The 24231-nt window shown below is 39.6% G+C and overlaps 2 protein-coding genes across 11 annotated transcripts in view; one reads left to right on the top strand and one right to left on the bottom strand.

Moving 5' to 3' along the window:
• The window catches only part of tmod (tropomodulin), a 49485-nt gene that overhangs the window by 9611 nt on the left and 15643 nt on the right, over positions 1–24231 (top strand). The window contains exon 1 of one of the 10 annotated variants that reach the window (XM_064693596.1): positions 7243–7527. The exons of 8 other annotated variants lie outside the window; for them this stretch is intronic. In XM_064693596.1, the coding sequence (XP_064549666.1) occupies positions 7399–7527 (129 nt within the window). In that variant the 5' untranslated portion in view covers positions 7243–7398. Of the gene's footprint in view, positions 1–7242; positions 7528–22479; positions 22903–24231 lie in introns of those variants that run through there. One more of the 10 variants, XM_064693599.1, reaches the window with a different exon arrangement.
• Positions 14079–20017, bottom strand: LOC135436317 (uncharacterized). Its single transcript, XM_064693888.1, has 2 exons — positions 19946–20017; positions 14079–16070 (listed from the first exon to the last, which is right to left on the bottom strand). Exon 2 carries the CDS (start codon positions 15769–15771, stop codon positions 15625–15627), a length of 147 nt encoding a protein of 48 aa, XP_064549958.1. The 5' UTR covers positions 15772–16070; positions 19946–20017; the 3' UTR covers positions 14079–15624.

The raw sequence follows: 24231 nt of genomic DNA, 5'->3' as shown, positions 1-24231 counted from the left end.
GCAGCAGGCAGTCGGCAAACGGGCAACGGGCAACGGGCAGCGGGCAGCGGGCGGCAGGCAGCTGGCGGCGGAGATAATCCCGGAAGTGCGCACCCGACATTTAAATTGAAATGCGAGCGACTGCCTGCAATTCGATTACTTAAACTGCCCCGCGGACGTTCGATGTCGATGTCGATTTCGCTGGCGCTATTCTTGGTAACTCGAGCGTTAAACAGTGCGTATGATTAATATGCAGCTTGTATGCCCGTCGCCCTCGCCCTCGCCCGCTATTAGCTGGCCCGGACGCCCCATTAGAAATGCATATAAATTGAGGCACACATTAAAATGTCGTGCGGCCAAGTCGATCCGTAAATCAACGGGCCATTAGAACCAGCAACAACAACAACAACAACAAGAACAAGAACAGCAGCCAGCCAAGTTGTAAGATATTAATTTATACTATTTAATATCTGGTATGTTCACATGTATCTAATGTGTATTCAGGTGCAGCAACAGCTAAAAACAACTTATAATAGAACATAAAATTTTAATTTGAAAGATATTTTTGTGATCATCTGACTTTGACTTTATTGCAAAGCTATTTCAAATCTTTTTCGGAGGTATTTCATCTTTTGGCCAACAATTAATGACAGAACTTATGAGATTTATAGCTATTAATGCTCGCAATGTATATAATAAATATTTATACAAACATGTGATTTAATTTAATAATTTAAACTTTAAGAAAGGTCCTCCAGATAAATATAGATTTATAGCTATTAAAGTTCGCCATGTATATTATAAATATTCATATATATATATATATGTGATTTAATTTTATAATTTAAACATTGAGAAAGGTCCTCCAGATAAATATGCGATAGTCGAAACTTTCAAGAGTACTTGAAAGCCCGCTTAAAGATTGTAATATTACTGGTTTTATGTGATTTTCAAAATTCGAAGTTTAACAAATAAATAGTATATAAAAATAAAGTAATTTTAATGTCTAAAACCAAAATTCAAATAAATTATTTTAAAATTTAATACATTTTAATGTCAAAAAAACCAACATGAGACAAGCTTGGTAGCTTTTAAGGTTCAAAATTTTTCGATTGTATTTAGTTTTAACTTTTATAACTTATTCTAATATGTCCTTTACATACGCATATATATTTCTTTATCATTCAAGGTTCGATCAAAACCAATTAATATAAAATTTGAAACAAATGTTTCAATCTCCTGTGATGTAACGCCTTTTGCTCAACTCAAAGTAACAATAAGAATTGCATTGAATAGCTTGCCTTGGCCTCAAATGGGGTCCATGCACACCCGCAACCGCTTTCCTGGCGTGCCCTTAGCTGACACGCTTGTTTATTTGGCTTAGCATATAGAAATGTCTTGACAAGATTTTCTATAAATACATATTTCATATCTGTATTTGTTCTCTATATATCTCATATGGCGACCCCGGTCGAGGCGAAATTCTTTAGAAGCATTTCTTTTTCTGTGTTTTCCTTCTATTTTATTTTTTTTGCTGTTGTTGTTGTTTGTTTTATTTTGCTGGCATTTGATGTTTTGATGAGATGCCCACTCTCATTGGTTATTTAAATTATAACCTACATAATTTTAATGGCTAAGAAAGAAATATATAATTAAATAATATTTATGGGGCGTGGACAGGCACATGGCCAAACATTCGCTGGCAGCCGAATGCAAGGGGGGCAGCCGGGGGGCGAGCCGGGGGAGGTGTCAGCAATCCTTTTGTGATACACACAATGCATGGCATAAAATGAATTAAAATCGTTTTTCTTTATGATTATAGCAAAGCGTTAATTGTTCGCTTAATTCGTACTTTCCGGACAGGATGCAACTAATTGCTATACATGAATTGAATATTGATGTGTTTCAATTTAAAATATTGTATATATTCTTTTAAGCATTTAACGTCGCACAACAATATTACATTTAAATAGCTGCCACTGTATTTTTTGCTGTTTGCAGCTTTTGTGTGCACTTTCAATTGCCAACTATTTTTAACAAATGCCTTTTATATACAAGTTTTTAATAACACTGAGAAAATTACCTTGAAAGCAGCGCCGCCATTCAAAATGAAACCATGAATAAAAGACGAGTCGGTCGAGAAGAAGAAAATCAAATGGCAAAAACTCGGGAAATGCAAACGAAACAACAAGCAAAACAAGAGCTAAAAACAGTTTTCTCACTCTTGCCACTCGGGGAGCAGCAGGTGTGTGCGTGTGTGTGTATGTGTGTGTGCCGAAGAGCTAATTAGCGCAATGGGAAGAGCAATTTTAAAGCTGAGGTGCTCTGAGCTGCTGACACCTGTGAGAGCACCTGTGAGAGCACCTGTGAGGTGTGTCTCTGTGTTTGGCTGCGTGCATTTGGATGTGTGTTGGTATAAAACACCTTCAGCGCGACAATGTCAATGATCATTTCTGACATGAAAGCGTGGGCGTGGCGCAGCTGCCTGCCAAGAGAACTGAAACGCACCTCAATGACTCCCAAACTGTGCGGTTTATATTGGGCCACACTGCTCACAGGTAAAATACATAAAACGATATAGTCACAATGCTCAGCAGAGACGGCACAGACGAGGTCAAAGCACTTTCATTCCCAGCCTGCATTTGTTTACAAACAACTATTTTTACAACAACTCACAGCAGGCGGAAGGGGCAACCGAAGGCAACGATGGATGCCGTTGCCCCCGGGCCGGATACGCCAGCAAATGGGGGGGAAAAAAAAAACAACTTCGTTCTTCGCTCGATATTAACACCCGCAGGCACATTTTGCTGTTTTTGAATGCAATTCTGACGCAAATACATTGGCATATTGATCGCTTTCAATTGTTGGAGGCCCAAAAAAAAAAAATAAATGGGAGAAAATGCGAACTGTTTTATGCGAGAGTGCGCGACCCGGAGATACCTTTTGTGTATCCACAAAAGTCAAAGTTTAAAAATTGAATTGACGAGGTTAAATAAACTCGAGCACGTCTGACCTAAAAGTAATGAACTCTTAAAATTTAAATTACATTGTTTTTTTGAGATTTTTATACAAGCTATGAGTACAGGGTATATGAAAAAAGAAAAAAACAAACAAACTTTTTTCCTAGCCTAGTTTTTTACATCTGTGATTTTGACTTCAGCATCCGTTAAGTTAAAATTTTTAAGGCAACAGTTGCCGCTAAAAGTATTTTCCCTTCATTTTCAAATACAGAAAATATTTCAACGCGTGATTTTGTATATTAGCTGCTGTTGTTCTTGCTCTGTTGCTCTGTTGCTTTGTTGCTTTGGCTATAAATAATCTTTTATTTTCTTTCTTTTTTTGGAACAATTTTCAACGCGTTATATTTAGCAGGCGTTGAGCCTACAATTCGTTTGTTGTTGTTTATTTTTCGTGCAGCTCCCGGCAGCTCGCGAGGAGGGCGTTAACTTTATCTGCGCCCTGCCCGTTCACGGGACTGAAAATGGAACTTTTCTATAAACTTGATGAGCGAGAAGTAAACAATTAATTATACGGCTTAAGGGACAACAGCGCCTGGGTTTAGGTTTCCTTCGGTCTGGGCGCGCTGTCAATGCAATTGAAAATTTTTATTAATTAAAAATCAACAGCTCGTTATAAATAATTTAGCAGCCATTAGCAAAGTCACAAAGCAAGTATAATTGAATTTATTATTTCGAGAAATTAACAACCAAATAATAAATACAATTTGTGCATATTTAAATGTATAAGCAATAAAACCGAGGCACATACACAGTTTGCATATTTCTGATAGTCTCTTTTCGCTAAAATTATTCAATCTATTTTTATTATATTTTAAATATGTCAACTTGTAGCGAACCAGCAACGTTTAATACATTTTAATTGGTTTTCTATACCCTGAATTAAAATGAAAATGGGTTGACAGGGTAGGATCGTTTCGTATAAAAGTATGTAACAAGCAGAAGCAAACTCTTCCGAACACATAAAATATATATTTTCTTGACCAAGAGCCGACTTGATGCAGCCCGTCAGTTTGAAACTATTAAAGCCAGACCCTTTATATTGATCAAATATTTTTTTCCCCAATTATAGATAGCTCGCCACATACTCGGCGCTTATAAGAGCTTAAGGCACAAATTGTAACATGTAATCATTTATAGAGTATACACAGATGCAGAATATTAAATATTTTAGACACCTTCCATCGGGATTTAAATATTGTTGGGCTCTGGTATTAAAAAACATATGCATGCCATTGTTCGGTTCATGGGCTTGTGTGTATAAGTATATGTATGTGTATAGAGGGTATCTACTAGTCGGGCACTCTCAACATATTATATTATATTTTATATATAAATAAATATATATATATATAGTATATATGTTAACTATCGCACCCGTTGCACTCTGCGGCAGACAGCTTTACATTTGCAAGACAAAAAAGCTGACAATTTAACATGCCCCATTGACATACAGCTAAGAGTCACATTGCCACATCCGCACAGCGGCTGCCATGGCAGATTTACAAGGCAAATCGATGGGAACAATTAGCACTGACCAATGACCAGACCAGACCAGACGAGGACCAGGACCAGCCAGCACCAGGCCAAGAGTTGCAACGCAAATTGTTAGCAATTAGAATGACAAGCGACAGCAACAGTTTACGGCCCCCATACGAACTGGCAATATGTGATGATTATGGAGACAGCTAAAGCAGCTAGATATATAGATCCATACATATATCTATATATGATAGGTGTGCAGATATAGGTGAATGTGGCCAGCGAGCAGCAGATGATTTGGGCTATAATTAGACCGTGTGACAAATAACGTAGCGAAGCTCGCAACGCAATAAACTGTTCACGCGACAAGGTTGCCCCCTGTGCGATGATTTACTAACAACAAAGCGGCAACAACCAAAAACAACATAAAAATATTTTCGCAAAATTGTTTCTTAACTGCTGCGCCACAAAGGTGCGAAACAAAGGCCAAGAAGAACAACGCAGCTGGCGAACTGCATGCTAAACGCGACCCCGGCCAGGAGCTGGAAGCTGTAAACGACAGCCAAATCCTAGCGTCAGTTCAGTTCATTTCGGATCAGTTCAGTTGAGTGCCACGCGCAGCACATAACGCACCGTGCTGCTGGCCAGCGAGTCTTTGCGGCTAGACAAATAAAATCACAATCCGATTTTTATTTCATTTATATTCGTATTTTTTAATGCCCGTCGAAATTTGTTTTTCATGTATTTGCGCGCGGTCTAGAAGAATATCTTAAGGAATTCGCTATAATTTTTCAAGCAAGTGTGGTCAACAAATATTCACCTGTTTCTGTATTCGCAAGTTCGTTGAAAGCCAATTTTTCGCTCTCTCGTGCCAGCAGGGGCGATGCTGAATACAAATGTTCACATTACGCATACGTCGCGTTGACTAGCTGCAAAAAAAAAAAAGAAATAAATAGAAAAAGAGAATAATAATAATATTAATAATATAAAGAAGAACTCAAAATGTAAAGCGGCAAATATTTTTGCGCACACATTTTCAAAAGTGTATAATTTAAAGTGGCCATACACACTCAGGCACACACACTCAAGCACACACACATATAAATGCTGCGTGTCTCTGTGAAGCATTTCATTTTTAAGATTATGAGCAAATTGTGTTAGTCAGCCGCTTCGTCCCCGCGGCAACATTAAGTGTTGATTGTGTGCGCCGCTCTATTAGCGGCTGCCTCTCGCCAGGCACCAAGCACAGCCCCACCCCTCTCCGCCACACACACACACACACACACACATACACACTTGGACACCCTGTATAGTCCTCAGGCCGACTGCTTGGTTGGCTGACTGCCTCGACTGAAAATCAAGCAAACTCAGTTTGTTGCGAACGCGAGCGCGTCTGCTGCTGCCTGCCTGCCTGCCTGCCAGCCAGCCTGATGGCCCAGTTGAATTTTTAGCATTTGAAATTTGCATGCATATGAAGGCGATAAAGCCACACAGTAACACTCTGCTCCACTGGTAAAAAAATACAATATATACAACAAAAACAGCAACAACAACAACAAAACACCCACGCGTTATCAGAAAAAAAGCTAAAACCAAAATTCAAAATACACGTACAAAATACAACTACAAAAAAGTGCAATTCAACAACATTTGAACACAACAACAACAATGAAAACTTAATAAAAAAGTACACACATACAACCACACATAAATAATAACAGTGCACAAAAGAATACCAACAATAAATACAACTAGAATAACAACTGCGAATGATATCAGACGTTCTATAAAAACTCATAAAAATGCATTTGAGCTGGTCAGCAAAAACCATTTAACCATTTTATTTTTAAACGAACGCACAAAAAACCGAACATAATGGCAGACGTGTTTTTTCTGCATTTTACAACACTGTTTTCGAAAGTTTTCTTTTATACTATCTAGTTTGAATCTCCCTGCTGCGTTCAATTGGCCACCTGCTCAGTTGTACTTTATTTTGGCAAACTTTGTGCTTTATAAATAAATAGTTTTCGAGTTAAATGGCAAATGGGAATTTCACAAATAGAAATTGCTCTCAACCAAGGCACATGTGTGCGCGTGTGTGTGTGTGAGTGTGTGTGTGTGTAGCCACAATGTCCGGCTCTTAAGTAACAATAAGCAGCTCCCAATGGGCCGTCAGTTGCTTTGATTTGGCTTAAACTTGGCCATAAACTTGTCCAGGCCACAAGCTCCCAGAGTGCGCACATCAATAAAATTTTAAATATAGACACGAATATACATATACATCATTTGAATAGTTGAGATATAAAATTATGTTTTATGTTTTTTTTTTTATTTGAACAAGAAAGCTTCAATGTTGCTTATTCATATAATTTGTGAAACATAACTCATGTGTTTATTTGGCGTAAATAAAATTTGAATTTTGCAGAGATAAATTTGAAATTCACTTGCCAAGCAAAGTTTATTTATTTGTTCGTTTTATATTTGTATTAATTATATTTTTGCATTTTATGCAAGCAGTTCGTTTTTAATAACAAAACAAAACAAAATGTTGGACAAAATGTTCGCCTCAAGGCAGCTGCAATAATAAATTATAGTAGAAAAATAATGCATTATATCTCGTATGCGATATATGTACATACAAATGTTCAAAAATATCGCATCTAATAAAAATCATAATGTGTTTCCAGTGAAAATGTGTGAAAAATAAATGGAAAAAATTGTCCATGTGAATTGAAAGCAAATATTTAAGAAGAAGCCGAAAAGTTTTTTCGTGTTCAAGTGCCAAAGAAATTCCTAAGAGCCATGAAATAAACTCGCAAATTAACACAAGCACACAAACAAACGCATTTTGCGAGCATTAGGATACGGATAACACTTGTCACCTCTCAGGATTAAAACACAAACATAAACACTCTACAATATGGCAGACACTGCCAATGACAACAACAGCCCCAACAGCCCCAACGACAATGACGTCACTGAGGAAGAGGAGACAACAACAACAACAACGAAGAAAACTTCACAATGGCGCAAAACGCGCTCCACCAAGGTGAGGAGAGCCGAAAATGCGAGGGTCTTTCAATAAGTGTGTGGGGATTTTTATAAACGTGCAAAGATTACTCGAATTGTTGCTTTAAATATAATTCTGGAGCGCTGCAATAATAACGATACTTCTTAGTTTTGATAGTCGATATCGATATCGATAGTTTTGAATAACACGCTCTCGATTTAAAATGCAGTTCTTTCTACTTATTATCTTATCCTATTAACTCTAAAGGTCCACTTACTTCCACCCGTCAAACATAAGTCCAGCATCAAAGATCTTTGTATCAATGTTGTTTTTCTTTCCAACCTCATATTTCGATGGTTATATATCGATACATACTTCGCTTTAAGAGAATACTAAAGTGTTTATTAGGATCTTTACAAATAAAACAATGTTTTAATAAATCGATTGCTTATATATTTACTGAGATCTTAAAAGCATATTTATTTGTTTAAAACTAAAAACTTTGCGACTTAAAGTAATCGATAGATTACAAATTCCAAAGTACATTATCGTTGTTGGCGTAGAATGTCTTACAACATTGGGGCTTATGTTAGTTAAGATGTTTTGGATGCTGCCTTATTTTATGACAAGCCTTCAAGTATTTTAGCTTAATAATAACACAAAGATGAATTGTGTAAAATTTTAAAAATAGACCGACTTATTTGTCTGCCCTCGCTAATGTGTGTGCGTGTGTGTGCGTGCGTGTGTAGCTGTGCGTGTGTCTGTGTGAAAGGCTATTTAGATGCGTCAAGTAATGAAAGGCAGCCGCATGACCAGCGTACGCCCACTTCACTCAACATTTGAAGCTGACAAATGAGACAGATTGAAAGTTGCCAAATGGACGCCGGACAAAGATGTCGAAAGCGACGGCTCCCGATTTGCCAGACAAACAAAAGAAAAACAGCGTTGAATTCTTTTGATTTTTGCCAAAATACAAAATACAAAATATTTATATTATACAAATACGCTGCGACAAAAATTACCCATAGATACTCGCATAAACATATACATACTTATTTTCAAAGATTTCCCTGAACGCTGGCAAGATACTTCGATACTGTTCGAAGCTGCTGCTAATTAACCAAAGCATTTTGGTTGCGCTTTGCACTTGATTAACTTTTCATGCGGCTAAAAATAAACAGCTCGCCTTGGACATTAATCAATTGGTGTGCCAGCTCACAGAGCGCACTTTGTTGAATGTAGCTGCTGGTGGGGAATATCCCTAATGTTATGCACATACAAAAGGGTTTGCTTCTTAAAAAACTGACGCCCTTAAAGCAATTTTAGCTATAGCTTGGCCAAGCCTCGGCAAAGCAGACGGCGTTAGAAAGTTTCCAGGTCAGTGAGTTTCCACTGCAAGTTGCGGCGGTTGCTGGCTGCCCGGGGCCGGAGCTGAAGCTGGAGCAGGAGCTAAAGGATAAACATAAGCACACAATGGTCGGGCGGCACATTGATTATATTCAGCCACATGGGACCCAATCTGTGGTAGCTGCTGCACGACGTGTTTCTGGGCGCATAAATTACTTTGACTAACAGCAGCAGCAGCAAAGCAGAAGCAGAAGCAGGAGCAGGCGCAAGAGGCAAGAACAGCAGCAACAGCAATAGCTACTTAAGCATCCTTAAGCCGCACTCACCTGTCGCAGGCGGGCGCACCTGCAATCAATCAAGCTGTAAAGTATTTATTAAACGATATTATGAGGTTTACCAGCAGATATACTCATACACACACACGCGCACACACGCACACACGTACACACATATTTTTTTAATAGCTTCATTGTTTCTCTTAACAGGATTTCATTTCACTTAATACACCAACACAGAGGCATGCATTTATACACACACACACACACACACATATGTATATAAAAAAGCTACAGCTGCCAGTTGGCATTAGGCGCCCCCTGCAACGCCCTGCCACGCCCTCACCTGCCTCTATCATTACTGGCTTTTATTGTTGTTGCCGGGGCACACTTGTTAACCCGACGTTTGCTTCTGCCCGGCGGCATTTTGGCGCTGCGCTCAAATGAAGCCAGCGAAACGTTGACGGTCCTGGCCTCAACAGCTGGCAGGTAGTTCAGTTTTCTCACAGGATTTTTCATAGCAGCAATCAAGGCGGCTCCAATGGCTATCACAGTGCAGAGTTTCCGCTCCGGCGCTCCATTTCCCTTTCCGCCTTCAGTTTTTTTTGTTTTCTCCCTTTTTTCCTGCTTACCTAGCCGTTGCTTTTCATTCTCCACCATTTATTGTTGTGCTTGTTATGTGCTACGACTTCAGCTAAAATTCTAACTCTTAGCTGCTTTTATTTTTATTTTTATTTTTTTTTGTTAATTTCATTGCCATTTTTATTATTTCATGCGCTTTGAGACTCGTTATTTTTGTCGCTCTTGCTCTCCCTCTCTCTCTCTCTCTCTCGCCCTTTCTTACTTCCTACAGTTGAATATGTGCTTGGGCAGGCAATTTTATCTTTTAATTAAAACTGACGCGTCTGCTCCTTTTATTTTTTCGAGGGTAACACACCACCTCACACACACACACACACACACACATAGGTACATTAATTAAGCGTTGTGTTTTTCACATGCCACACGCCAAGGCCAGCGTAAAAGTTAAAACCTCAACATTTGTTTTATTTGGCTGACTCGCATTAAATATTCGCTGCCCTCAAGTGGTTTGAAAGTTGAAAGTGGGCGTGGCAATGCCACTAATTTTGCACAACTAAATTGCAAAGGGCTGCACAATGGCCACGAGCGGAACGCCGAGGGGTTCAGGGTTCAGCGAAAGGCTAATTGATTTCAAGCATTTTGGCCTTTGCATATGAAGCATGTGGCAGCTGAAGTCCATTTGCGGCAATTATGCCAACAATTGGAGGTTAATTGGGTAATATTAAAGATGTTTCCAAGAATAGGACGCAAAAATTCCGACTGATTTTTAACCATTTCTCACACAATAATCAGTCTCTAAAGAATATGTTCGGAAGTAAAGCAAGCATTTTCAGAACGCTTTTAATATTCCAAATTATTAGGTTGATACAGCTTAATGGGTTTAACTGTCCCAAATTTTTTGACTCGAAAAATAGGGCAGCTATCCTTAAAGTGCAAATAAGTTAAATAAAATTTCTTTTGATTTGGGATTTTTGTAAAATATATTTGTTTAATTTTTAGCTATTTTTTAATTTGTTGTGTTTTATTTATTGAATAAAATAAATAATTATAATTAATGCGAATTTAGGCATTGAAACAGTTAAACACATCATACTATAGTACGTTAATTAAATCGTTTTCTTTTCCTTCAGTGTAAATTTTATAGTCTATATTTATTATATCGAATGTGTCCTTATATAACTCGGTCAATATTTTATGCTCGTTTTTCTTTGTTTGAGTAATACACTAGCACGTTGCTTTCTCTCAGTGTATAAACATACAAAAGCAGAATATTTTAAGAAATTTATTTCGCCATGGACTAAATCATTGTAGATGATGTGTGTCAAATGTTAAACTCTCTGTCAGCTTAAGCATTTAAGGCAAACAGACCAGGTCTTAATAAATTTCAAACCGAATTCCCGCTTTCATAGCTTGAGTCATACAAATTATTAACCGTTTCGTAACGTTAGTCATCAGCCTTATATATAGTGTACATATATGAAGAAAATATTTACCAATAAATCAAACAATTTACATTTGCTTCTTTTAAATGTTTATTGATATATGTATGTATATATAAATTTATATATATTCATATTCGCACTATAGCACATCTATATCTGTCTATCAAATTTTCCAAATTTGATTCTAAAATTAATTTTCTCTCTTCTCTCTTCTATTTACAGGTAAGCAATGCCCATGCAATTGATAAGTACAGAAGCTCTGCTTCTCCCTTATTTACTAGTAAGTTATTCTGTTTACTTCTTTCGAATTTCATCATCAATATGCTCTTTTTGGGCCAACAAAATGTTCTCTTTGTTGTAAATATGCCTGATTCGAGTATTTTTTTTATTTACTAGTCAAGTTAACGACCATAGAAGAGAGCAAATAGATCGCAAATAAAATATACACAGCGCACACTCACACATGTGCATGTGTATCTGTGTATGTGTGTGTGTCTGTGTATGAACAAGCAGTTATAAATAATTTCTGGCAAAAAATCAGCAATTTTTTCCGTTGATCTCCAAGTATAGCGCGTTGGCACTCAGCCAAGGCGAATTGCGCATACGCCGTGTGGTCCGGCCTGACATTTGTGTGTGTGTGTGTGTGTGTGTGTGTGTATAGCTGCAGCTGTATGCGTGTGCCTATCTGACCGCGCTCTGGAGCGTGCTATTTGCTCTTAAGTGTGCGCGCTAAAGAGCGCACAGAAAACCCGTTTACTAGAATAGATAATAAACAAAATATTTTTCGCTTTGTAGCATGATTTTTGTTTATTTAGCTGGTTGTTGGCCAAAAGGCTTGTTGCATCTGCGGGTGCCATTTGCTACGCTAGCTTCGCCTCTTGCTGTCACCACCAATGATGACAGCCTTGTGCATTAAATCAAATATTCTGCAGCTAATGCTGCTGCCCAGCTGCCGAGCTGCCCAAAATGTCCAAGCTGCCAAATTGTTGTGTCACATTTTCATCAGCTGTTTGATGGCATTTATTATTTGCGCGCAGCTTTCTCTCTCCCTCTCCCTCTTCCTCACACTCTCATTAATTCACGTCTAATTAGTTTTGATTTTTTGTTTGGTTTCCATTGTCCGCAAAACAACAACAAGGACGTGACTTTGGCAAAGAACTTGCCCGAAGAGCCGCCTGTCATAGATCAAAGTGAAAAATGTCACAAAATCAACGAGCGCAAATAAATATTAGAAATTCGTTTGTATTTTATATATGTAAATGGAAATTATATATATACATATATATATATTGGTTGATAATTAGTTTGTGTTCTGCTCTCTTGCTACGTGTACAGCTGCTGCTGTGGCACTGAAAAATTGACTGTCAGGCATTTTAAGCGTTTTTCAATTACATTTCAACCTCACCCACACACACAGACAGCCCCAATATGGCGCTGCTCCAAATATACAAATTTTCCGACGTTCTTGACGGCTTGACCAAATTTGGTCGAGATGCGGAATCGATGCCGGCCTTACTGCGCCTCCGGCCACACAGTTCAACTTAATGCAATAAACACAAAATGCGCAAAACAATAACAAAAAGTTGCTCTTGTTGTTGTTGTTGTTGTTGTTGCTGTTGTTCTCATTGTTATGATTGTTGGCCATGTCGTTGTACTTTTAAAGCTCAGACAGCTTGGTACAATAAAAACAAAGCAAGACATGGCCAAAGTTGCAGCCAGGGGGGTGGCGGGTTGTGTGGGCCCGCAGGCGGCTAGCTGCAGGCTGCGAGGGACAGCATGCAACAAGCAGCACAGTTTTTCTTTGCATTTGGCCCCATGCCAAAATTTACAACAGCAGCAGTGGAGGAGGGAGGGGGGAGGATGTTAGCACGGAGCATGTTTTGGGTGCCCAGACCGGCTCTGGGCCTGACACAAAGGCGTCGGACTGTGGCCCGCCCGCTTGTTGTGCCAAATTTAAGACCGCTTGTCCCACAGCTGCTAAATGGAATATTTACTGAACTGCTGTCGTTGTGGCAAAAGGCCTTGGCAAGCATTTAACACTTCACTTTAAATGCAAAGGCGCAAATAATGCGACGCTTTTACGGAGAAAGCGTGTTTATGGAATGACCGACAAAGGATTGAAAAGTGCATCAAGATATTTATAAAGGGCGTAAAGTACATTAAAGTACAAAATATTCCATAGCTAAAACTGGACCGAGCTGCTGGCTGCCTGCAAAGCTTGTGTTATTTAATACCAATTGAGAATTTTTCAGAGCTTAACAGGAATCTGAACTTTTCAAAATATGCGTATTAAATTTCTTACAACAACGAGGCAACAGGCTCGGATCCCAGGCTAGTGTATTGATTTAGATAGTAGTATTGTAAAATTTGGTTTGGTAGCTTATTTATATTAATAATATGAATAATAATCAGTTACACCAAACCATTCCAAACACTGGACGACAGATTTTTTATGGCTTTCCTTTTTTTTATATTTTTCATTAACTAAATCTATGCAAATGTTTAGCACAGCAAAAATGGCTGCATTTAATAAAAAATTATTTTGCGTTTTGCAGCACTGAAGCTGTATGAAGTTGCCAGCACTTAATAAAAAGCAACTCTGATATTTATGGTGCCCCGGTTGACCGCAAAATATATTGTACATGTTATATTTGCATAAAGCTGCATAAAAGCTGAACGCCAAACGAAATTGTCTAAGCCGGCTTTTAATAAACTAAATTAAATGGTATTGAATATATCTCTGTTGACAAAAGAAAACATATTCGTTATGCCGTAATAAAAGGGAAGATAAACGACTCGAATAGCAGACAACTTCTTGAGAGCTTCATTTTTAATTTATACACGTTAGGGTCAGGCTATTCAATTGACCCAAAAATTAGCATGAATAAAAGATTTGTGTTTTTGAATTGTTCAACATTTATTTGATTTATATGTATTTCGATATTGTTTCGTTTTTGGTTTAATTAATCTGATTTTCATTGTTCAGCACTAGCTACACGTACAGTAAATTTCGTCCACACATCCTTCATTAAACATTATTTGCTAAAATTATTACATTTATAGATACTATATATTGTATAGGTTAGCTAAAAACTATTATTGTTCAAATTTATGCGTTTATATTTATTATTTTAATTGAATACAATTCAATAAAATGTTTTCTTTTCTTTTAATATATATGTTTCGGTTGCTCGGTTAATACGGTTTTGATTATTCGATAATACCATTTAAAATGTTCTTACGATATGAATACCATGTTTGCCAAGTGCCAAACAGTAAGTTCTGCTAACTATGCAAATAAAATGGAAAACTTTCGATACTCTTGAGAAAAAAGTTCAGTTTTAGGGCGAGTGCCACAATGCACTTGACTGGCGCTGCAATCCGAAAATGCAATTTAATTTAACTAAGAACTTTTCAATAACTTTGCCTATGCTCATATCAAAATATAAATGTCTTGGGCAGCAGATAAAACTTAAATTTCCATTTGGTCAAACAGCCAGCCATCTATTAGGCCACACACACACACACACACACACATACACACTCTTAAGCAGGCTGCAGTATATAACGAAAATTTAGCCACACTTTGAAGTTTTTGAAGTGAAACACTTTCCCAACCCTCGGCCATGTCAATCTAAATGTTTGCCCAGCCAAGGCCTCTAACTTTCATCCACTGGCCGAGCCTATTGTAAAGTCTCTCAGCGAATGGGGTCAAGTGTGTATATGGCGCTCAAGTGCTCAAGGCGGCACGAACAGCTCTGCCCCCACTGCCAGACGAATTGGCTCAACAATAAACTGTGCGGCGTGCCCAAAAAAAAAGCATAAAAAAAAGTAACAAAAAGCACTCAAAATGGGAAAGCGTGTGCGCTGGAAATCAATACAAAAAACTATAGCCCCTTGCCACGCCCAAATGCATTTGTGCCGGCTCATTGCCGCCAATGCAGCAGACCGAGTCGCGCGCAAAAAAGTAGGCAATGAAAATTTTAAAGCGCCCGCTTAAATTAATAATTATCATTTTATCAGCATGGACACAATTATTTTTGATGTGCCCCAACGACCGACTGAATGCTTAAATGCGGCAACGTGGCACGCAAATGAATTAAGTAAATTCGTTTTTTTATATTTTTTGCAATGCAACAGCGCTTCGCAACGTTGCAGCATGAACTTTGCGTGTGCGGGCTTCACATTTTGCGCGCCTCAATGCACGTCCTGCCAAGCTGCAGCTCCAGCTGCGTCTTATTGTGTCGCAAAGTTTCATTGTGCTTGAGTGTATTGTGCATTCAGGACAGCGCTCCCAAGACTACCGTAACTAATTAGCGCGCAACCTAGTTTATCAGCTCTTAGCGGGATTTTGTCTTTAGGCCAGCATGCGACCGGCAAGAAGTTTTCTTTGATTTTTAGCTTTAAGTTTTTCACAGTGGTGCTCATTAAATGGCAAGCCACAATGCCCCCTGACTTCTGTCCCTGGTGGCCACGAAACCCCAGGACCCCTAGACAAATATAATTTCATTGCGCTCGGCCCTCTGGGCGGGCGTTGGCTGGCGCTGGAATGCGTAAACGTTGACGATTAACTGCGCCATGAAAATAAAGCAAAATAAAGCGATTAGAACAATATACAAAAAGATATCTCGCAACATGGCGGGCCCCCTCGCACTCGCTGTGGTCTTTGCTCTGACGCAGCCTCTACTCCCTGGATCCGTGCTGTCTGTGACTGCTGAGCTCCTGCTTAACTGCTTAGCTGTTTCCAGCGGCTGGTCGCAGTCTGTATGGAGTGGTAGAGGTGAGCTATGTGGCACTCAGCCTAGAAGCGAACTCTCCAGATTGCATCTGCACCCTGTTGGTTGCATTGGTTGCTGTGGCTGCTGTGGTTGTGGTCTTGGTCTCCGTCCTTTCATTGCCTCATTGCCATGCATTTTGCTCGTGTCCATGGCAGAAGCTGCATGTCGGAATAGAGGAAAACTGAAATATTAGTATATAAAAAAGTCACAGATTCAGTGGGGACTGCATTAACAATTTCTGTGTGCTGTCACACAAAATATTTCAGATGCCCAAAAACAAATCTAGCCAAACATCTTGAAATGTTACCAACTCCCATGGATGCATGCGGCGCAATGCGTATACGCCGCGTTAACTGTCAGACTTTACGGAGTGAGCGGTCGGGCGGGCGGGTAGGGCGATGTCTATCGTGAAGCGATGCAGTGAAGCAACACCAAGGCAGCTGGCAACAAGATTCATCAGCATGGCAAAGATTCCTGACATGCAGCTGCGCACACATGTTGCATAATTACATTTCATGTTGCCAGCTGAAGCCGCATTTATAGTCGCATTTGTGCTGCATGTTGCCCAATATGTTCCCCAATGCGTTCCAAGCTGGCAGCAAAAAGTTCTACCCCCCAGCTGCATGCACATGTGGCGGGGGCGGTGGCGGGGAAATGGTACGGGTTTGATATTGTTGATGCGCAAACAAAGACTAACAAAGAACACATGGGCGAATGAAAATTGTAAAGATATTTATACGAACGAAATTTAAAACACATTTGAGATGCATTCTCTGAAAATTGCTTCAACATAAACTGAAGCTATATATATTGTAATAAATAAAGCTGCAGTTGTTTAATTTTTAATTGGGATCGCCTGCAAAAGTGAGCGTAAGGATTTAAGCTAAAATGTGCATAAATGCTGATTAAGGTATTTATATGGAATTTAAACGGATAAACTGGTGCCTGTTATACAAGGCACCTTTTGATAAAATGTATAAAATTTGATCCGTGCTTAAAAGTTTATTTATTATTTTAGTTGAACAGCGTTGCCAGCTGGAAGAAATATGCGTCAGCTGCCACCTGGGCGCAATAATTTGCCGTAGTAAATGATCTTTCAATATTTGTAGCTTAAAAATATATGGCCACACTGATTGCAATTAATTTCGATTTTTTCAGTTGCCAATAACATTAATTATCAATTGAAGAATTCACTTAAAGCTATGTTCACACAAAAAATCATATGTTTACAAATATATGCTAATAAGAAAAAAATCAATTATTTGTATCTCATGACAAACAAATGTTTATATTTTACGTAATTAGTTAAGGTCAACGATAGGCGTACATTTTTTTTGTTATTTTAACCTATTTATTATTTATAGAACTGTTTCCTAGTCAATCTAAAAAGCTTTTATTTAATTGTAATTAATTGTTACTAGCTACTTGGATATTTGGTTTGAATGAAAAGCTTTTGTATTCAATTTGCAATATCAAGCGATTACATAATCTATATATGTATGTAAATTATAATGGATGATTACAATTGAAAATTGTTTAGCTGTGGTTCTAATCATGCCTTTGAAATTCATTTGAGAACATAATAAATTGTTTCTATCTTTAATTATGGCACATTTTCGAAACAAATTACATGACAAAAACAGCAAAAATAAATGTGCATATAATTAAATGAGCATGGTGTTTTTCAAGTGCAGTGGAAAGCCGTTGAAAGGGGGCAAAGGGGGAAAGGCGGCCCTAGGGGCCCCGTGGCTAAACGGTTTGCACTCAAAAGCGCTGTAAACATCGCTGCACTGCATTCATATTAAATACGGCAACGAGTGTATTGAAATTTATTTGAGCGAATGCGCTAAAAGGACGAACTAGCAAAGCAAAAAGCACTCCAGCCGGCCCAACCCCCTCCCCCCTATGGATATCAGCTATCAACCATGCAGCTGCGGTGGCGAATGTGGTGCACCGACCCCCCCACCGCCCGAGCCACTATACAAATCTCTAGTTTGCGCTTATTTCTGTATAGAAATTCAATCAAGCGCTCGGCTGGGCGGCTTTCAATTAAACGCTTATCGCGCTCGTTGCAGCCGCTGCCGGAATCAAAATGGCCTCGGGCGGCGCAAGGGGCGGGGTAACTGGGTAACAAATACTTTTCTTGTACTTACGAGTCGAGCCAGTCTCGGGTGCCATTAGACATTAGACATTAGACATTAGAAATGTGAAAGGTTCGGCGAATTGGAAGAAAGCGCAGTAGGGATTGTGATACACATTAAAAAAGTTTTGGGCCAACATATTTTACAAGGCTGAGGAATTTTTGCGTCAACTTTTGCGCAACTTGCAATGGCAAAATGTTTAGGGACTCGTAGTGCGCAGCTGATGAATGCGCAACAATAAGCAAATGAAAAATTTGAGAATTAAGAAAGGAAAACAAGCAAGAGTTTGGCAGTCGGGTGCAACCGACAACCCAATGCTCGCTCGAAGTCTAATAAGAGATTATAAAAGGCTACACGCCCAATTTTTTAAAAGTTATAAGTTTTTTCCGATTCTTATCGATCTTTAAACGAGTTTACGACTGTGGAAGATAGTGGTTTTTAAATAATATTTATAATTATTATTATTTTCATTATTATTATTATTATTACTATTTTCATTATTATTATTATTATCATCATCAATAATATTATTTTCATTATTATTATCATCATCAATACTATTATTATTATCATGGTTATTTTCTTTATGTTTTATTTTCATTATTGTTTTTATTATTATCATCATCAATATTATTAGTATAACTATTATTATTATTAATATTTAAAATATTAGTTGTCGGATTTTTTTTTTCATTATTATTATAATCGACAGTAAAGAATACATTCGTATATTATATATATATATATATATATAGAGAGACCATAGACTAGGCTGTGACTTTAACCCGGATCCTCGTAGCTGAGATGCCCGAATGATCGGGTTGCTTAGCATGCATCTTCAGAACGATCTTCGGAGGAGCTCAACAGTAGACTTGAATTGCAATTTACCACGCCTCCATAAAATCTTAAGGCTTGCCCTGACGTGGTTACAGACTTATATATAATTATGCCAAGTTTCAAGTTTCTTAGTATTTCAATAGAGGAGAAAGAGAAATGTGAATACAGAGACGGGCGGACAGCAAGACGGACACGGTACAATACCAATAAACTCTTTTATTTTTTTGGGCATAGAGTAGAACAAAAAAAAGCCCAAAGCAAATAGAGCGTGTCATAAGAACAGCATGACTCGTGTCTGGGCTGCTAAAACCATTCATAAATTAGACGTCAAAGCCCGGGCTTTGACAGCAATAATACACACACCAACCCACACACACACGCACACGCACACACACACACACACACACGAACAAGCACACAAACGTGCTACTCATATGTAAAAGGGTCAAAAGTGAAAATAACGCACAGCTGAGACGGTCGAATGTGAGCGATTGGCAACAGCCACAAGCAGAGCACAGAAAAAAAGAGTTGTGCGTTGTGCGAATGTATTAACACACATTCTTTTTTTCTGGCCTAAACTAAATAAATTGGCCAGCGGTTTGGGCACTTGTCGGGCCGTGTTTAAGGCCATCAATTTGGCCAGCACAAATGCAAATGAATGTTAAAATTAACTGCCCGAGCTAACTGTCCACAAAAGTCAATGGAGCGTTTAATATCCTGCAGCGTTGACAGCTAAATTTGACATATCCTGGCGACTTATCGCAACAAACTCCCCACTTCTGCCACACACTTTCTGTTCACTTCTTTTTTTGTGTTTAGCTTTATTTGCATTGCCTGAAGCGCAGGCAGTTGCGTGTTTTGTTTTCGTAATCGCACACACAGCTAAGGCTAACTCACACATGTGTAGACACACACACACACACACACACGACTCGCGGCATAAACATAAATCTCTGACAGCCGTCCAGTTGCCCCGCCCACAAGGAAGCTGTTCAACTCATTACAACTCGCCTCAACTGGCATTCATTCATGGCGCGCATTTCATTCATACGCACCGTTGTACGTGGATGCCACATGGCCGCATATCTGCTTGGCCAGTTGCCTCTGCTGCTGCTGTTGCTGCTTCTGCTGCTGCTTGTAGCTGTATAAATATTTTGGTAGCACGCACTTTGTCTTTGTAGCTGTTGCGTACCGTAAAAATGTCTGGAATTTCACTAACGAGCGAGCGGCATTTGTGTGTTTTTTTTCGATTTGCGGCAACTGTTTGCGGCACTTGTGGCGTATGCGCAATACTCGGTGTTATTTCCGCGTTGCGTCTGCTTCAACGTTGCTGGCGCGACTCAGCTCGTGCGTCGGCTGAGCTGCTGTCTTATAGTCCTGGCTGTGCCGCTGCCGCTGCCGCCGCCGCAGCCGCTGCCTTTGCTTCGGCTGCGCATTCGTCTCGGGCATCGGCGCTGCAGTGCGTCGGCTTTGTCGAATCTTTGCCATTTGTTTGTGTGTCAAGTGCGAATGCATGTGGAAATTGTTGTCCAGCCGCGTGCACAGAATGTGGTCGCTTTGGGCTTCAACTGACAACAACAACAACAACAACACCACCACACCCATTGCTTTATCAGCCGTGTTGTGCTTGTCACATCGTAATGCAAATATTTAAAATATCCCCAACGCTGAGCAGCAAAATGTTGACACTCAGCTAAGCTGCCCCCACTGCCTGTAATCCACAGATCCCTCAAATCCCCAGTGACCAAAAAAAAATGCTCGCTGATACTTTGACGCATGGGGGCACAAGGCGCCTGATGATGGCAATCAACTTGGCTGCCGCCGTAAATGTTGTTCTTGTTGTTGTTGTTGCTGCTGTTGCTGCCCTCAGTTGGTGCGACAAGTAAAGAGGAAGGCCTGGGAGCTGGCCCGTTTGGCAGGCCAGACATCAGCACAGTTTGTTATTATTTAAATCAGGAAGTTGAAGAAATTTCCGCTCCACACACACACACACACACAGACGCACACACACACAGAGAGACAGCAACAAATTGGCAGTAGGCCTGGCAGCTGGCGCTCGACACCAAAGTCTAGCTTCGTCCTGACGTCGTCGTCGTCGTCGTCCTGGCTTCCGTTTCGTGTTGTGCGCTCCGTTTCCCTTTGACTATTACGTGCCAGGCAAGTCGCCGAGTCGCCAAGTCAATTAAATTTTTGTTTAAGTGATTTCAGCAGCCATAAAATATCATCAAGCTGGAAGATTGCGTCCAATCTAATGAGAAATCGATGTGTCCCACTCAATTTGTTCAAATCCAATTGGAGCGTTGGTCGCGCACCTGGCCTCCCAATTGGCATGCACATCCTGGCCGCCTGGCGGCCAGCCTGTCGGGCTATTTAATGAGTTTTTATTGCGTTTTGGCTGTTTTGATAGCTGCGATTTTTAACTTGATTTACGCGCCTTTCAGTCCCACTATTGATTTTACAATTAAGCCAGGCCTGCTCTGGGCGTGGGCTGGGCGAGGGGGCGGGGGGCGTGTTGTTTGCCTCAATTTTACAATGCATATTGCATGTTTTCGCGTGCTTTGCGCATTTGTTTGCGAAATGTCTTATAGCCAGAATGTGCTCGCATACGTTTGTTTGTTTTTTGTTTGAGCCTCCTTTGTAGCAAGTTTAATGCGCCGCATCCTGTGCCTGGCAATGGATCCGCCTATTTGTAGTTGTGGCAGCAGCGTCGGGGCGCAATTTATGCGGTAATTGCTTTTTTAAGCGCTTCACATTTATCTTTTCGACACAGCTGAAATGAGTTTTGGCGCTGCCTGTGCGAGCGCCGCTTTTGCGTGTCTTTCTCGATTTCCCTGCAATATTAACAACAACAACAACAACAACAGGGACAACAATAATAGAAGTCAGCAGTAACAAGATCTAGCTGAACAATGACAACAATGCAAAGGACTTCAGTTCAACTACTTACAATGGCATTTTTATGACATCTTCTATTTGCTAGCGCCTCGAGGTATGCAATGGAAATGCCAGCCGACTTTTGGCATTTCGCTTGCCCTTGTTGCTGTTTGCTCAACATTTTACCCTAATTAATTAAGCGCAATTCAAAAACAGTCAAAAATGACAGAAAAAAACATCGCAGATAAAAATTAATTTGATATGAAAAATTGTGAGAAAAACTTTTTGATTTATGCGCCTTACTTGTGTCGCAGCTGCGAGTATGAGTGGGTGTGGGCGTGTGGGTGTGTGTATGTGTGTATGTTATAGCCGTAATATTATATAATTTTATGAGCGAGCGCAAAGTGGCCATAAAAACAGCTCTTAATTAAAGTGAAAGCGTTTTTGACTGCCCTGCGATTAGAAAAATTATTTTTCAGCTCACTTTCGATGCGTCAACCAAGTAGTTTTCATACAAATAAACAGATACTTTCAAATTTCCAGCGCATTTAAAACTTTGGCGCGCAACAGGCCGAAGTGCCTTCTAAACTGCGCTTAGTGTGGCAAATGAGTTGGCAGCACTTGTAAATGTTGCCACAATGACGCTATCTGGCAACTCCGCAACTCGAATTTTTTCGATTATTATCTTCGATATATGCAATCGCTGCTCAGTAGTAAAATTAAACCTGGTTTGTTACACCTTGTTTGTTACTTTTCTGTCAAACTTCGTCGTTGTTGCTCGCCGTTTCGCGCTGTTAGTAACGTGTTCACATAAAACAATTGCGCTGGCTGCAATTTGTTAACAGCGGCATATTGTATCGCAGCGCGTTCTACTTGTACCGAGCTCGAGAGAAAAAACACAACAAACACAAATTTTGTAGGCCACAGCGGATTTCGATTCGTTTTGTGTGTGTCACGCCCAAACACAAGAAACAGAAATTAAAAATAAAAAAACTCCAGTTAATTGTGGTGCGTGTGGCGACTGAAAAAGTGCAATAAAAAAAATTTACAAGAAATTGTGCGGCAAGCAAATAAAAACGAGACCTTGACAGCTGTAAGAGACTCACAAAAAGAAGGCAGTATAAAAAACGCAATGGAGGTTAGTAGTATTATTATTGTTGTTGTTGGCCAGATCTATATGACAATAGCTTTTTGTAGTTGTCAATTTAAATGAATTTTTCATTGATGTTTGCTGTTTTCCTTGAATGATTTCATTTCATTTATTAATCGACAACAACAAAACTATGACATTCCCTTTTCCCCGTTCACTCAGTTGAAGGCGGTGTGTGAGAGCCAGACGGGCAACGATAACGATTACGTCAGTGCGCGCTCTCACACAACACACACCCGCTCTCTCCTCCTCGCTCTCAAATTTGAGTTCTGGAGTTTGCGCTCTGGGCGTTTGCTTATGCGCTCTCCGCTTTTGTTTTTGTTGCTACACGCATAGGGTTCGCTTCGGGTCGACGTCATCTAACCCCATAGGCTTAGGCATAGGCCTGTGCCTGGACCTGGACCTGGGCCTGGGCTTATTATTGATTCCGAGAACCGGCTATAAATTAAATCGTATTATTATATCATGACAGAGGCGCTTTCTTTTTCTGTTTGTTGCTCAATCATAGTTTTTATATAAAACTTCGCATAATTTTTAATATGTATTATCAAATTTGCATTTTATATAATTAACAGCTGTTTATTGTTTCTGTTGCGCCACGATTATCAGCGCTCGAAATTAATCACCACACTTTATTGACGTTGACGGCAACTGTTTACCCAGTCATATGGAGATATAATCCATGAATATGAATATTGATTAACCCGCCGCCCACCCACGTATCGGTTATAGATAAGCGACATTTGGGCTGTAACTATGAGTAAAACCTTCAGATAAAGCTTTGGATTGTTTTGATTGTCCACCTTTCCCAACAAATTAAAAATTGGCTTTAAGCGTGTTTAAGCTTTTTATACCAGTTAATTGCATTGTTAGCCCTTTCTCATCCAATCCCCTAATGCTTAAACCGCGCTTTCTTTCCCCCCGCAATTAAATCCTTTGCCAGATGAGCACTTGGACGCCCACGCTGAGGCATCAGAGCGCATTAAGTGTCTTCTTTAAGCTGAGTAATTAATCGCCTTTTGTTTTTTTCTTGTTTTACCATTTGACGGCCGTCAAAGCAAAACATGAAAAGCCCCTCGAAATAGGGGCAAATAGAAAAAACAACGATTGTCGGCCAACATTGAAATTGGCCATTTCCGGCATTTAATTGACGTTGTGCACACGAAAAATTGTCGAACAACAAATGGAACTAGTTTGCCCAACGAGCATGTTGGATGGTTGTGTTCCGCAGATTGAAATGATGAGTAAACGCGGCGGATTATATGTGGGCCATAAAAACAATTATAGAACCACAAGTACATATAAATTTATACTAAG

The sequence above is a fragment of the Drosophila montana genome, unplaced genomic scaffold (genome assembly GCF_035044405.1).
Source record: "Drosophila montana isolate Dmon_TW-CO22-7 unplaced genomic scaffold, ASM3504440v1 contig_3733_1, whole genome shotgun sequence".
In the NCBI taxonomy this organism is placed as follows: Eukaryota; Metazoa; Arthropoda; class Insecta; order Diptera; family Drosophilidae; genus Drosophila; species Drosophila montana.
The sequence above is the reverse complement of the archived record's forward strand: the minus strand, read 5'-3'. Positions and strand labels throughout refer to the sequence as shown.

Excerpts from the sequence above, each read along its gene's own strand:
- LOC135436317 (XM_064693888.1), bottom strand. The coding sequence starts at position 15,771 with ATGTTGCGAGATATCTTTTTGTATATTGTTCTAATCGCTTTATTTTGC.